General features: G+C 43.4%; 1 protein-coding gene across 4 annotated transcripts in view; it reads left to right on the top strand.

Moving 5' to 3' along the window:
• ERBB4 (erb-b2 receptor tyrosine kinase 4) overlaps positions 1-15739 on the top strand; it is a 912234-nt gene that overhangs the window by 699466 nt on the left and 197029 nt on the right. For 2 of the 4 annotated variants that reach the window (XM_066626312.1, XM_066626139.1), the window contains exons 14-16: positions 305-398; positions 1871-2025; positions 13677-13751. In XM_066626312.1, coding sequence (XP_066482409.1) covers positions 305-398; positions 1871-2025; positions 13677-13751 — 324 coding nt within the window. Of the gene's footprint in view, positions 1-304; positions 399-1870; positions 2026-13505; positions 13551-13676; positions 13752-15739 lie in introns of all 4 variants that reach the window. The other 2 variants (XM_066626395.1, XM_066626222.1) reach the window with 1 other exon arrangement.

Genomic DNA, 15739 nt, shown 5'->3' with positions numbered 1-15739 from the left:
CTAAGTGCTGCACGACCCGCTTGAAATTGGCTCATACCTACCTAGCAGACCCCAACACACAGTTTAAGACACGCTCTTGTATTGTGTCATTTGGCCCAGCTAGTTTATATAAGAATTTTCAAATTAAACCACTGTTGTTGTTTGTTCTTAAGGATATGTAAATTGGATAGAATCACACAGAAGGCAGATTGGGGTAATTGTCCTCACTAGGAGAACTTGCAATACCTATATTGGAAATGGAACCTGCTTGGTTATTTCAATATCCCTATTGTCTTCCTAAACAATTCGACTATTATTTCCTCAGGGAATATCGGGAATTTGCAAATGGTTCTGTCTGCGTGGAGTGTGACCCACAATGTGAGAAGATGGACAACCATAGAATCACATGCAGGGGGCCAGTGAGTATAATGTTGATGCAGCAGGGTTACCGCTTAGTGGACAGCTCCTAACATGCACTTTATTTTTAACTTTGTAAGTACCATTTGGTAATCAGTATTCCAAAGTGCTAGTTATAACCTCATGACCTCTTTTGTTGTAGTAGTGAATAGGGCTGGGTGAGGGTTCTAGTGCTAGCTTTGCATAGCTTGCAAAGAAATAAAATCTAGTAAAGAATCTTGTTCAGCTAGTTGGACAGTGCATGGCAAGAGGGTAGCTTTGCTGCTTTACGAACATTCTAGCACTGAAAGCACCTAAAACATACTAGAACAAACTGATATCTACTCAGATTTTTAATTTTAAAAAAACACAACAAATTGAGAGCCAGCACAGCGTAGTGAAGAGCACATTGGATATCATCCAGGAAGATTCAGTGCTCATCTTTGAACCTCACCTATGAACTAAGCTGGCTCATCCATGAGACCAGCGGATGCAGGTTGCATCAGTAACAGATTGTGAGGTGTCCAAGGAGATGGCAAATTCAGGGAGGCTTTCACCCCGAGTCCACCATTGCCACTGTTACCACTGCCTCCTCCTTTCAACCCACTGCTAGTACAAGCCAAAATGATCAACTTCCTGCTTTCTTGAGCAAGAATCAGATCATTCCCCTCCTTACCGGGTTCCTCTCTTGCTGTCATCATACTTGGACATGCAGGACTTCTTTTATTTACCAAACCAGAATCTTGCACTCCTTGAGTTTGACAACAGCATATGAGGATCATGGTAAGGGCTTTGGATTTTTTTTTTTTTTTTTTTGGGGGGGGGGGTAGTTCAGAGTTGGCAGACCCCAGGCAGTGTTCCATTTCTGCCGCCCTGTTTATGAAACTAACAGCCCAATCCTAATAAGTGCTGGTGCAGTGGGGCAGCATGGCCCAAGCTGTATCCAGTGCTAGAATTGGGGAAGCTGGGGGTCTCCTTGGAATAAGGGAATGCACTCAATGAAATGAATTTTCCCAGGGGAAAAATTCATATTGTGCTTTGAATGCTGGGAAAATGTAAAATTCTTGGACAAGAAATAGCTCTTTGTAGGAAGATTCTGGATCCCACTAGACAGGGTAAATAACTACACATTTAGGTATTAAGAATGAAGGGTCCACATTGGGTCTTCTTGGGACAAAATGTGACTCTGAAAGGCAATTGGTAGCCAGTGCAGATTCTGGGTCAGAGATGTCATATCTTCCTAATGGCCCATTACAAACGGGTTGCAGATTGCCCCATTTTGCCATTGCAGCCATCTCAGTCTTGTTCTCCAGGTCTTCTGTCTGAGAAATACAATGATAACAATGTTATTAATCCCATGGAGAAGCCAAGGGATTGGTTTGAAGCTGTGCTCCATACTGCAGGTATTTGAGAGCATTGTTTACATTCCATAGCTCTTGGGAGCTCCAAATTATTTGGGAAAGTGCGACACTGAGTACTTCTTTTTCCTGTGCAGGGAGCAGACCACTGTACCAAGTGTTTCCATTTTAAGGATGGCCCCAACTGTGTGGAAAAGTGCCCTGATGGTGTGCAGGGGACAAACAGTTTCATTTTCAAATATGCTGATGAGAACCGTGAATGTCACTCTTGCCATCCAAACTGCACCCAAGGGTAAGCTTACATACCTTAAATACATGACGTTTACCTATTTTCCAATGTTGGCTTGAAATATTATTAGTAAATTATAATGTGATCTATAGTATATAGTATACTAGTATAGTATATAGTATATAGTATACTAGTATATATAGTATACTATATAGTATACTATATACTATACTATATATAGTATAGTATATTTTACTATAGTGTGATATACACTATAGTAAAATATAGTGTAAATTATAGTGTGATTAGTAAATTATAGTATTAAGTGATATATTATTGCATTTTAATAATATGCAAATTTAGAAATGCATATTTGTCTGCCTGCTTGTCTTAATTCTTCTGGTTAATTCCCGAATCATTGGCTTGGATCTTCTGTGAATCTTGCATGAATGGAAAGCACATCTGTTTGCAAAGAGAGCACCATTTTTGTTGATCACTTCTTTCTGCTGTAGCTCCCTATGTTGTATACCATTCTGCTTGAGAAGGTCTCTTGACCATTAGGAATAGATTTTCACAAAGAGCAAGGGGACTGCAAAGATGGAGGCAGGAAAACACTGCACTGTGAATGACATTCTACTCCATTTATGGAACAAACATTAGGATCCAAGCCATTTTTTACATATTGTATTTTTCCAGCAGTGTCTGTCTGTCTGTCTGTCTGTCTGTCTGTCTGTCTGTCTGTCTGTCTGTCTGGGCAGTATATTTGTTTGCATCCAGCCAAAACATTTTGTTGTGGTTAAACTAAATGAAATTTTCTTCTGAGTAATAGGATTGTGTTATAATGTACTTCCTGTATGAAACTAAGAAACCTAAAAATACGTGTATATATATATATATACACACACACACACCCTAGAAGAACTTCACGTGGCCCTGGACTCCCTTGCCTTTGGCAAGGCACCTGGAAAAGACAGCATCCCTGCTGAAGTCCTAAAATGCTGCAAAGAGATCATCGTCACTGAGCTGCATGAAATCCTCTGTCTCTGCTGGAGAGAAGGTGGAGTACCTCAAGACATGAGGGATGCAAACATCATCACGCTGTACGAGAACAAAGGTGACAGGGGTGACTGCAACAACTACCGCGGCATCTCTCTCCTTAGCGTTGTAGGAAAGCTGTTTGCCCGAGTTGCACTAAAGAGGCTCCAGGTACTTGCAGAGAGCGTCTATCCAGAATCGCAGTGTGGATTCCGAGCCAACAGGTCCACCACTGATATGGTATTCTCCCTTAGACAACTGCAGGAGAAATGCAGGGAACAACGACAGCCACTCTTTATAGCCTTCATAGATCTCACAAAGGCTTTTGACCTGGTCAGCAGAGACAGCCTCTTCAAGATTCTCCCCAAGATCGGATGTCCACCCAGGCTCCTCAGCATCATCAGATCTTTCCACAAGGACATGAAGGGCACTGTTGTCTTTGATGCCTCCACATCAGACCCTTTTGACATCCGAAGCGGAGTGAAGCAGGGCTTGCGCCAACCTTGTTTGGGATTTTCTTCACTGTCCTGCTGAAGCAGGCCTTTGGAACTGCAACAGAAGGCATCTATCTCTGGACCAGATCAGACGGAAAGCTTTTCAATCTCTCCAGACTGAGAGCAAAATCCAAAGTCCAGCTGAAATGTCTGCGTGACTTCCTCTTTGCCGACGATGCAGCTGTCACTACCCACTCTGCCAAAGATCTCCAGCAGCTCATGGATCGTTTTAGCAAGGCCTGCCAAGATTTTGGACTGACAATCAGCCTGAAGAAAACACAGGTCATGGTTCAGGATGTGGACTCAACTCCCTGCATTACAATCTCTGAGCATGAACTGGAGGTTGTCCATGACTTTGTGTACCTTGGCTCAACGATCTCCGACACTCTTTCTCTCGATACCGAGCTAAACAAGTGCATCGGTAAAGCAGCTACCACGTTTTCCAGACTCACAAAGAGAGTCTGGTCCAACAAGAAGCTGACGGAACATACCAAGATCCAGGTCTACAGAGCTTGCATCCTGAGTACACTTCTGTACTGCAGTGAGTCATGGACTCTTCGCTCACAACAGGAGAGGAAACTGAGCGCTTTCCACATGCGCTGCCTCCGACGCATCCTCGGCATCACCTGGCAGGACAAAGTTCCAAACAACACAGTCCTGGAACGTGCTGGAATCCCTAGCATGTATTCACTGCTGAAACAGAGACACCTGCGTTGGCTCGGTCATGTTGTGAGAATGGATGATGGCCGGATCCCAAAGGATCTCCTCTATGGAGAACTCGTGCAAGGAAAGCGCCCTACAGGTAGACCACAGCTGCGATACAAGGACATCTGCAAGAGGGATCTGAAGGCCTTAGGGATAGACCTCAACAAGTGGGAAACCCTGGCCTCTGAGCGGCCCACTTGGAGGCAGGCTGTGCAACATGGCCTTTCCCAGTTTGAAGAAACACTTGGCCAACAGTCTGAGGCTAAGAGGCAAAGAAGGAAGGCCCATAGCCAGGGAGACAGACCAGGGACAGACTGCACTTGCTCCCGGTGTGGAAGGGATTGTCACTCCCGGATTGGCCTTTTCAGCCACACTAGACGCTGTTCCAGAACCACCTTTCAGAGCGCGATACCATAGTCTTTCGAGACTGAAGGTTGCCAATACAATACAATTATATATATATATATATATATATATATATATATATATATATATATATATATATATATGAATGATCTACAACAAAGAGTTGTTTTTAAAGGATTGTGTGGCCTGCAATACATCATTTTGCGTACGCTCTGAAAACACCACGTATGTATGCTGATGGCGCTATATAAATGATAATTTACACCATTTAAAAGAAATGATCAACAGAAGATGTCTGTTGCCGTTAGAATGTCTCTGACCTTTTGGATTTTATAAAAATCTATAAAGATGATGCCTTTCATCGAAGGATCTATTCATGCTGCAGTTTTTCCTTGTTAAGCTGCAGCTCTACAGATATTACTTTAATAAAGTGTGACGAAAATAGTTTGTCCAAAGAAAAATATTCCTATCCGTAGCTGGAAAACAACATAATCTTTGGAGGTTTTGCTGTTAGGCATCTGTGATTACATTTCTGCTTCAGTTATTATGCTCCAATGACTTGTGTTTAACACGTCTCCTCTAAACCTATTAAAATGGCTCTTGTTTTCTCTGAATGCCCCTTGTAATGGTGCACACTTGTGCGGAAGCATCCCCAATAGTTCTTAAGATGAAAGCTGGCTCAGATACATAATCTCATTCATATTTATTTAAGAGCCTTTTCTTTGGTTCTGAGTGCTGCATCACTGTATAAATGCTCTTGGAGCAGATGCCATGGGACACTGTTAAAAATAAAGTGCCCACTTCGAGAAGGCTTCAGTGGAAGGCGTTTCAAAGGATAATGCTTTTGGTTGAAGAACTAGGTCACTTTGCAAGATTACTTTCTGAATGCACAATTTGAAAGAAAACATGGCAGCTCAGCTCAAGCTGTCTGGACTTGCTGATTGACACATATCGTTTCCCAAATGATGTTTCATCTTCTTCTAGCAGCCGAGGGAATATCTGAGTTAGCTGGTAAGCACCAAGTTTTGGTTTGACTCAGGTTGTCGCATATTTTCAAGTTTAGATATCTCTAGCAGATACTAAGAGCTTGGGTACATCTTACACTTGCCTTCTTACATTTGCCATTTTACACTCACCATCTTAAGGTAACCTTGTGGAATCCAAGTGTGAAGACTTCTGCATCCTAGTGGAGTCAGGCAGATAAAGCTAGAGTGGATTTCAGAGTCACAGGTTGCCTTTCTGCAACCATTTTTCATCTCTTCTTCTGTCATCTCACCTTAGCGCCTTTTGTGACAGTTAGGGCACAGTCCTAGCCAGGTCTATTCAGAAGTAAGTCCTATTGTGTTCAATGGGACTTACTCCCAGGAAAATGAGGTTAGGATTGCAGCCTTAGCCACTAAAGGAGAGATGACATAAGCAGAGAGTGAAATCAAGGCAGGAGAAAGACAGACAGTGGCTTCTGTTTCCCAGTGTGACTATCCATCACCCCCTTCATCTTTATCTGACTGGGTCTTCATAGAGCAGCAGTTCCCAAACTGTGGGTCTGTGGCCCACCAGTGGATTAAGACCCAGTTTTTGATGGATCACAAAATTGACAAAGCAGATTAAGCTACATGCATCAAAGGTTAAACAACCTACTATGTTGGGGAGCACTGCAGCCCAATCACCATTATAGCCACAGAGGCTTGAGTGACTGATGAAGTGAAACTTTTCTCAGTGGGTCCCAATGCTAAAAAGTTTGGTAAACACTTCCATAGAACATTTGATTTCTCAGCAGTCAGTGTCTGGCATCCACTTGGGCAACTTTTCACATGTTAAGTATAATATGGCTCCAGGCTCTAAATCGATGCAATTTCCAATGAGAATTTTGAGCACATGGAATTTTAGCAGACATTTGCATCACCATCATCAAGTTAGACGCCTGAAACATGATACCATAACAGGTGAAATATTGCAATCTGTGAGCATTTAATGTGGGCCACTATGAGCTAAAACCAATTACCCTACCATGAGACCCTTGAGTTATGCCCAACCAAGAGCAAGAGACAACCACAACAAAACCTTCATCCTGTGAAATTAAAATTCACAAGAGGCTTTTATTGTTTTGCAGCTAACATTAAACCAGTAAATTATTCAATAAAATGTTGGTGTCAACAGCTGTTGCCATTCAAAATGAGACCTTTTGCTGTTTTTGCAAATCTAATTACAACACAGCCATTAGGGAAATGAAAGTAAGATTGTAGAGATACTGCCAGAGTCTGTTGTGGAAGCATCTTCCATTTGGCCCTTTGAAATCAGAGTTACACGTAAGATAATTGGGAGTGATACTGAGAAGAAAGTCTTTCTAATGGTGGCATTCGTGGAGGATGCTCAGGTGAAGTGCCACATTCCAACTCAAAAAGAGATTGTACAGTTACAACCTACTCATAGCACAGAGAGAGAGAGAGATGAGGCAGGTATGTGAATGGGCACAGTTCAAAGTGCAAACTTCTCCCTGTTCAAATATGCTGGCTGTATTTGGATCAGGGGGCTGAATCAAGGGCTCTGCAGGCTCCATGGTCCCTGGCATGCAATGATGGAACACATCTTTTATGGATAAAAAGAGGCTCACAGGACCTCTCCACATGGCCCACTGATTTGCAAATTTCCTGCTAGCCCATCTCTCTTCCCCCACCCCAAAGTAAGGATTTTTTTCTGTTGTTGGATGACTGGTGGTAGAGGCAAGGAAGCTTAGGGAAATGGGCTCTTGAGTATTCATGTTTAACATTTTAAAAACATTTTACCTTTTTGAGTGCATGAACGCTCAAAAGGTGCATTTAATTCAGGATGGGTTATCTTATTCACCTTATCTAGAGATAGCAAAGAAGTAAAAAGGGAGCTCAAATGGTTGCTGTACTCTTCACCTGCTATTAGAGAGGACCAAGCTGGTTTCACATAGATAGTAGTGTATATACATCTTACTATAGGTCGTCTGCCCTGCCCTGTTTGGAACCTTGTCATCCGGGTACTTACCCCGCAGTGGGAACCCCTGGGCAGGAGGAGGCAGGCAGGAAAGGGGGCTCCGCGTCCCGCCCAATGGGTGAGAGTCTGCGCCTGCCAGCAAGGCAGGGAGACAGGAGCCCGCCACTTTGGGGAACTGTGGTGGAGCCCGCTGCCTTGACATGGTCTCCCATCGGGCGGGAAGCCGGCCGAAGGAGTGGCTGCGCTGCCGCGCCGCACCCGCACACTGCGGCAGGGATAGGCAACCTTATATGGAGCTGCCTTATATGGAACTTGCTTATATGGATCTTGTGAGATCTCAGGCCCGCCCGCTTCCTGGAAGGGGCAGAGACTGGTGGGGCTGACACTGGGCTCATAAGCAGCCTGGCCATGAAGGCGGGAGTTGGCACCTCCCCGGGCTCCTCAGCTAGGGAGGAGAGGGACCATAGGCAAGGAAGACCTGCGCAACCCTCGTGGCCAGAGGTGGGGGACCCCGCCAGGGGGGACTGAGGCAAGGATCCCTCAGGAGCACACTGGACCCAGGGAAGAAGCAGGACAACCCAAGCAAGCCAGTGCAAACAGGGGAAAGGAGCTCTGGGCTCATTCCTACCAGGAGACCCCGTTAGGTCATTCCCAACTGACCCCTTCCCTCTGGGCAAACCACAGGAGAGCAGCTAGGTCGCAGCAGGAAAGGAAAGCAAGGGGTCCCACCTGAGACTCTGGGGCGGAGCGGAACATTCCTGGGGCCAGCAGCCCAGCGGGCTGCGACCAGTGGCTCCCCACCCAACCTCCATCTTCGCCTGGGGCCAGGACCACCCGGCAGAGGCACTGTTCATGCTAAGCACCCTCAAGACCTGTGGCGCAACACGGACTCAAGACAGCATAAGGGAAGTGCAAAAGACTTTATTGAAACAATTACAGTCTTCAGGGCTCCTGTGAAGTAACAGGTCCCTCCATGAATGTTAAAGTGCTAACAAGATTAAAATGTGCCTATAAACCTCTTTTTGATGTTTCTCATGGTTCTCACCGCCCCGGCCGGGACTTCCTTCTGTTGAACGACCCCGCTAAGATTCCGCCCCCGGGCCCCAACCCGGGGATGGACTTCACAAACCTATGGATTTAACTGTGGGTGCCGAACCTGTGATGGAGGGCCAGATTTGAGCTCCCAGATGCAACCAGAAGTGTTCTCCAGTCACATCCGGGAGGCTTTCTGAGACATCCAGAGTTTGCGCCCTGCCTCTGCAGGCCTTGGAAAGGCCTTGGAAAGGCCTCCAGAGGTGCCAAAAACACACTTCCAGTTTTTATAAAAACTGGAAGTGCCTTTCTTGCACTTCTTGAAGCTTTCTAAGGCCCACAGAGGCAGCGTGTGGCCTCTCTGGCCTCAGAACACTTCTGGATACAACCAGAGCAGAACATCATACTGGACCAAATCCACAGATTTGCTTATCTGTGGGTTTCTGTATCTGTGGGGGACGGGCAGTCTTGGAATGGATCCCCTGTGGATACTGAGGTCCAGCTGTATTCCATTGTGCCGTGGAATGGGAATGCATTATATTGTCATACGATGCAATTTGTATTCTTTATCCATTTGCATATGAGAGTGTTCAGTACTGGCTCTGCTGCCTCTCCATCTCTCTCCTTCCATACATTTTGTTTTAATCACTACTGATCTCTTCTTGTACTTATTAACAGCAGCTAGTTATGCAGAAATTTAACCAGGTGAAGCTTTTTCTATTTCTTTACCTTTATGCCAAGAAAAGCTTCATTTTTTAGATGTCTGCATGTCAATCTGTTGTTAAACACTGGAGCGGGGCCTGTAATAACTTTGGTCAATTCCATTGCTAAGTTTGAATCAAATTCCTATAGTCAGATGGACAACAAAGACAATCAGTACAGACAAAGGTAATAATCTTCCTAGTGTCCACAATATGTTGTATAATTAATCAATTCCTTCTTTTACCAGAACATCTGGGACCTCTGTGGAATGATACCAATGCACATGTAATGGGGAATATGTGGAATCAATCCCTGAGTGTTGAGGCTTTTATCACCAGAATTTTCTTTTTCTAACCCTTCTCATACAAAAGCATCTACCACATGTCTTAGGACTGCCAAGCCACTAAAATTGACTGCATTAACAGTAATTTAGCAAAACTTCCTCTGCTCCCTTCTTCTCTGAAACATCTAGACAAAATTGCCTCTTAGAGTAGATGGTGTGGCTTTGGTTCAGGCAAATGCGATTCCTAATAACATTCTGATTTTTGTCTTATTAAAGATGAGAGATGTTCTTTTGCCCATCAGCAGAATATTCTAGGCATAGAGAGGAGCCTTAATGGGAAAAAAAGTCTATTAGCAATCCTAGAGCTCAAAACAACCAACAGCAAGGTGATACTCAGTAGTATTTTTCCTGATGTTTTTATAAAGCTGGTTTCCTGTTTAAAACGTTCTTCTGTCACTTGATCATTATGTTCAACTCTGAATAGTCATAATGAATGCCAGATGTCTGGATGTTGTGCCTAGTCTCTCTCCTTACCAGCATTGTCAGACCCCCACTTGGGTATGCCCTGTGACAGAAAAAGGAATCAATTAGCATTTTCCCATCCTTTTTCATTTTTCAATATGTAATTCTCCAGGTTCATGGCTTTCTAATCAAAATCAGAGTTTTGCAAGACTTCCCAAGTGGAAACAAAAGGAGCAGTGATGGGAATGGGATGTCTGTCTTGATATTTGCCCCACACCCCCAAAAATGTTGCATATAGCATATCTTTAACTCTTGTGATAGATTGTCTGCTGGAATGAAACTGATAGGAGGCTGGCTCAAATACCTATCAAAAGTGCAGAGCTGCCTTGCCTCACCATTTTCATCCAGCCCTCTGATGAAGTCTTTTCTTTGATATGTCCACTAAATGCATGTACTGTGCCTGTTAAACTACTAGACCAATAATTTCCAAGTCTATATAAGCTGATTCCCACTCTCAATACTTGTTTCTGATGAGGGAAGACTTCTGTTATTCTATCCTGTGGTATGCACCCGTTCTCAAGAAAACTAGGTGTGAATATGCCAGTCAGTGTTAATGATGTAGACATGTTTTTTCAGCAAACAAGGTGCTATCCTCGTCCCCTTCCCTTTTCTGCATTCCTGTTTGTTTGGGTTCAAATTAATGAACTTTTCACCCTGGAAACTAGGAGGCTTCTCTTCTTCCATTACAGTAGTCCAGGTGGAGATGTTAGAAATGGTAGATGAGCAGTGTGTTTGTATGGAATGTTGTCTATATGTATAGCTAGTCTGTGAAACACTTTTAGACATATTCTAATGAGCGTACATTCACAGACTAAAAGGAAACAGAAGAATTCAGTCCATTTCAGAGGAATGTTCTGAGCACTGCTACTAAAACCACATTCCATTCCTCCCATTCAATGTGTTCAGTTCGGTTTAGATGAATAGCTCTCATGGAGATAATCAACAGAAGCAAGAGCAGCATTTTGTTTTCTTGTTTTGTTATTCTAAAAGATGTCTTTCTTCCTAAAGAAAACCAGTGCACAAACAAAATGAGGATTCTGTGCATTTATATCAAAAGCTTTTGTCAGCCTAGACAACAGGTGAGGTCCCAAGGAACAATAAGATGATACTCTGTTTCTCATAAGCCTTTGAGAATATGTGCTGCAAAGAAGTAAGAAAGACTCCAAGACATCAAGTTCTCTTTTTATACCAGGCAGTGAGCTCTCTGGATGACTAATGGGCTCTCGGGCATCTAATTTGAAGAAGGCCTTCTTTATAGTTAAAGGAAATCTCCAAACTCAGCTCCTTTTGATGTGCTACAGAAGGGAGACAGCCGAAGTTTGCATCCTCCTTCATTATCTGCACAGTTGTTTGGGAACTGCTGAGAGTGCCTTGCAAGGAAGAAATGTTAGAAGCAGATCTGTGGCTGGACAGAATACAAACCCCTAAAGTACAAGACAAATCAGTTATTGTGTATATCCCAGTTCTCTTGTTTATACCATCAGTGGTGTTGATATCTAGACCTTATGCTCAGAAGGAGACTCTGTTCACCTGGTTGTTGTAGTCTACCTGTCTCCATATGTAGCATGTTGTTAAGATCATTTAGACTCAATCATAGACAACTTTCAAACACTGATACAGCCACAATGCACCCCTGAGGTAAGGGAGCAAACATTCCCTTACCTTGATGAGGCCTCCATGACTGCCTCCCCACCTCAAGATGCAGTGCATGCCCCTTTGGCACAGCTGCATCAGTGCTGGAAAGTTGGATAGGATTGGACCCTTGGACTACAATCCTAAACTCAACAAGACTTAATCGTGAGTAGACATGCATAGGATTGGTGGTTTGTAATGCAACTATTTAGCAGCCTGCAGTTACATTGATGAGAGAGAGAGAGAGAGACTATGTCAGAAGAATGCAATACAAGACATGGTGCAGAAAGAACAAGAACTCTGTCCAATATCAGGTTCACTGAAATGGGCATATTCATGCCATTGCTATGTAGAGACAAGGTTTTTTAAAATGGACTTAACATGTAATGAAGTAATCCATGTCAAATGATGATGAAAACAGAGATCTGCTTAAATTGTCTCATTGAAAACAGAACTTTATGTCTGATATTTTAACCAGTAAGTGTTTGGCCTCCTCACTGGCTAGGAATAAACAGAATATAACCGTCAAACTGCTCAAGGAAGATAGTGATCTAAACAGCACAAAACAGAATAGTAATATGATCCAGTGTGTTGGATATAAGCTTGGAAAACCATCAAGTCTCTGTTTAACTGTGGCTTCAGTGGGTGGCCTTGAGCAATGCACTTCTTTTTAGTGCCATTTTTTAAAACTGTAATATGGAAATCTAGCATTCTTTTTTTCTGGAGACAGATGCAAAGTCAGGTGAGTTGAGTTTTGTTCTTGGGAAGAAAGCAGGACCAAAACAAGGATGATCCATAACCAGGGAGAAGATGGACGTCTATATCCTGTTTTTAAAGAAAACAGCGGGAACTAAATGTGAATCAGAACACTTCCCCCTTCTATTTCATTCTTGGCTTGTTTTGTTGCCATCCAGATTGGGGAGTAGGTTCCTGGGTTTTTTTTTTCTCAGTGTATCCCTTGGGACACCAAAACACCCATAATCCGCTTTTCCATGAAAGCCTGTAGGCCTGAGGCCGCATTGGTTGCCTTTGGAATATTGGTTTATTCACCATCATCCTTCAACACATGCATTTTTATATATTCTCATATATCTCTTCATGTCTCTCATGAAGTTGCATTCCAAAGGATCGCAAAGCAACAAGCTAGTCAGTGTGTAGTCCTGCTCCCATTGAAGTCAGTGGTTAAGTCCCCACTGATTTAAACAGAGTAAGATGTGTAAGAAGATTCAGCCTGATGCTTGCCACCATCACTGTGGGTAGCAAGTGTCCAACACTGTGGCAGGGTCTCCATGCTACAGGAATGCTAACCCCATGGAACTTGGAAGGGAAGATCTTTTCCCAGCTGTCTCTCCATGGCAAGTGCAATGTGCACGCTGACCATCAGTAAGCTGCAATCTTCCTGCTTGTGCTTTAACCCACAATCATCTTTATTGGACTATTAAGCAAGCGGTTTGAGACAATAGCATGGGGAGGGCCCTCGCCTCTGCAGGTGAAACCTGACTTAGGGTCATCTCTGCCATTCCACAATCCACAACTCTGCCATTCCACAATGCCATTCCACAATTCCACAAGTAAGTAGCTCAGCAACAACACTTGTCTATTTTAAGGCTTTCCTTTGTCCTCTGCTGTTTGTCTCTTGCTTTGCAAATGATTGTGAACTGTGATTTCATGATGGCTCTAATTTTGAGAATAATGTAATCAACTGTGTGACCCAAGACAGGGTGGAGAATTCTTTGTTGTTCATTTTTGTCTGTAAAATAACTAATGCATGTTTTCTTTCTCTCTCCCCTTTTCATCTGGATTTGCTGCAGGTGCATAGGCCCGCGCCTTGAGGACTGCATTGGTTTCATGGATAGGTACTTGCCAAACACTTGCTCCTCTTGCCACACCTCCCATGTTCCATGTGTGGGCAAAGGCGCTTGTGTGTGCATGGCCCCCTTGTGAATGGTGAATGATATTTTCTGTTCTGTAATTGCCTGCAGGTGTAGAGGCCCCACTAGTCATGACTGCATTTACTATCCGTGGACACGCCAGTCCACTTTACTACAACATGCTAGGTAACATCTGCCATCCCTCCATTTTGTTCCTCTTGCCTTTCCCTAGTTTATTCAGGGATGTCATACTTAACCAGTTTGGTCGGCTGGACTGGAGAAGGGCATGTAGCATACCTTTGGGCTGCAGCTCTATGACTGAGGCCCAGATCCTAACCAACTTTCCAGCACTGGCATAGCAGTGCCAAAGGAATGTGTGCTGCATCCTGCAGTTGGGTGGCAGTCATGGAGGCCCCCTCAAGGTAAGGAAATGTTTATTCCCTTACCTTGGAGCTGCAATGCCCTTACCTCGGCGCTCGAAAGTTGGTTAGGATTGCGCCCTGAGTCACTCTAAGTGCTTAAACCTACTAAATTAAATGACCTGAAGAACAGCCATAAGGCTACAGCCATATGCATGGTGCTTCAAAGTCTTTTTTTCTTCACATTGAAACATTCAGAGGATATCTTCATTCCAGATTTAAATTTGTTCAATAGCCATTCACTCTACCCAAGAAACCTTGGGAACAGTATTTTTCTGAAGGAGGCAAAGGCTCTATCATAATTTTTAGGACAAGCATCAAGCAAATATGCCCAAAATTCTGGGGGGGGGGGGAGCCATGACCATTTAAACCAATACAGTATACATTTATTAATGCAGATAATCCCTCATTTAATAGGTCAGTTTTAATATTCCAAAATGGCCTGTACAACTGGAAAATGAAGTTCATCCCTCCTGGGCAATTAAGGCATTATCCCCCCTGAAAGAATATACTGCATTCACTAATGATGTATCCCCAGCAATTTAAACTGGTTAATATGACCTCCTGGCTCAAGCATTCTTTTCAAACCTGAATCCTGACTGCTCTTTCTTTTCTTTTAAATCAACCTCACTTCACAAAAGCTTGTAACCAGTTCTCTTCAGTTTGCCTTTTAGGCAGAAAGGTAATATTGTATCAGCCTGTAAATGAAAGGTCCATTTCTGATAATTTTCAAAGTTGTCAGTTTGTTGGCTTAACTAATCATTTCTGAATTTGTGACCATAGAGTAATGTTGAAGTGGACTGACAGACATTTAGAAAACAAAAGTTGTCAAATGCACACATGGTAATTCTTGCAGCATGTTTTTAATTATGACTCATCGGGATCACAGTATTTTGCCATTGCACATTGGCAAAAAAGCTCACAGGTCTGTCTTTTCAAAAGACATTCCTTGCATCCACTTGGCTTTTTCTGTGCTCTCACAGGAGGCTCACTCACTAGTGCTGGTTTTGTCAGTGGTTCCTGCCGGTGCTGTGCCAGGTTGCTGGGGACAAAGGCCTACATGAAATCCCACTAGATGCCCCTGACCTCTAAATTAGGAGAACATGACAGTCCATTCAAACACTTTATGTAAGATCATGCACATTTAGCTTGTAATTGCATTATAATTACACACTGCTGTATAGTAACATATAGATTTGGTGTTTACCATGGCCATGAATAATCTCCTAATTGCCTTACTCTCTAAGGAGCCAGATGTGACTCAGTTCTTGCCAGCTGAAAATTCCCTATTACAGGGCATTTGGCACAGAATGAGCTCATCAGCTCTAAACTGAATATGGAAAGCCCGTGCCAAGGGGAACAGGAGCATGGGTGGGACACAAACGTTGGTTGGCAGAACTTCTGTGAGTTGGCAGATGGGTGACAGCCTGCATGCTGTTGTTACCCACTCACATAGGTATCCAAGATTTTGCATTGTACTCAGTCCAGTGGTTTCTGAATGATTGTTTTTAATTGCATTGAGAAAGGACTATGGTGCCACATTACCTAAAAGTCAAATGAGAACTGAATCACATAGCCCGTGTACAACTCCTGCAGGCTTGGATTTTCAAACCACACAGTTGGACAGTCTAAGGGAACTGAGTGTTCAATGCTGGCTAAGAAGCTTAGAATGGCTGCAATAAAGGACAAGTAAAGTGGAAAAACCCTAATCCAGTAATGACAGAATTTCCATTATTGTTCAGGTAGTAGAGGTTA

This window comes from Tiliqua scincoides, chromosome 1, assembly GCF_035046505.1.
Source record: "Tiliqua scincoides isolate rTilSci1 chromosome 1, rTilSci1.hap2, whole genome shotgun sequence".
In the NCBI taxonomy this organism is placed as follows: Eukaryota; Metazoa; Chordata; class Lepidosauria; order Squamata; family Scincidae; genus Tiliqua; species Tiliqua scincoides.
The sequence above is the reverse complement of the archived record's forward strand: the minus strand, read 5'-3'. Positions and strand labels throughout refer to the sequence as shown.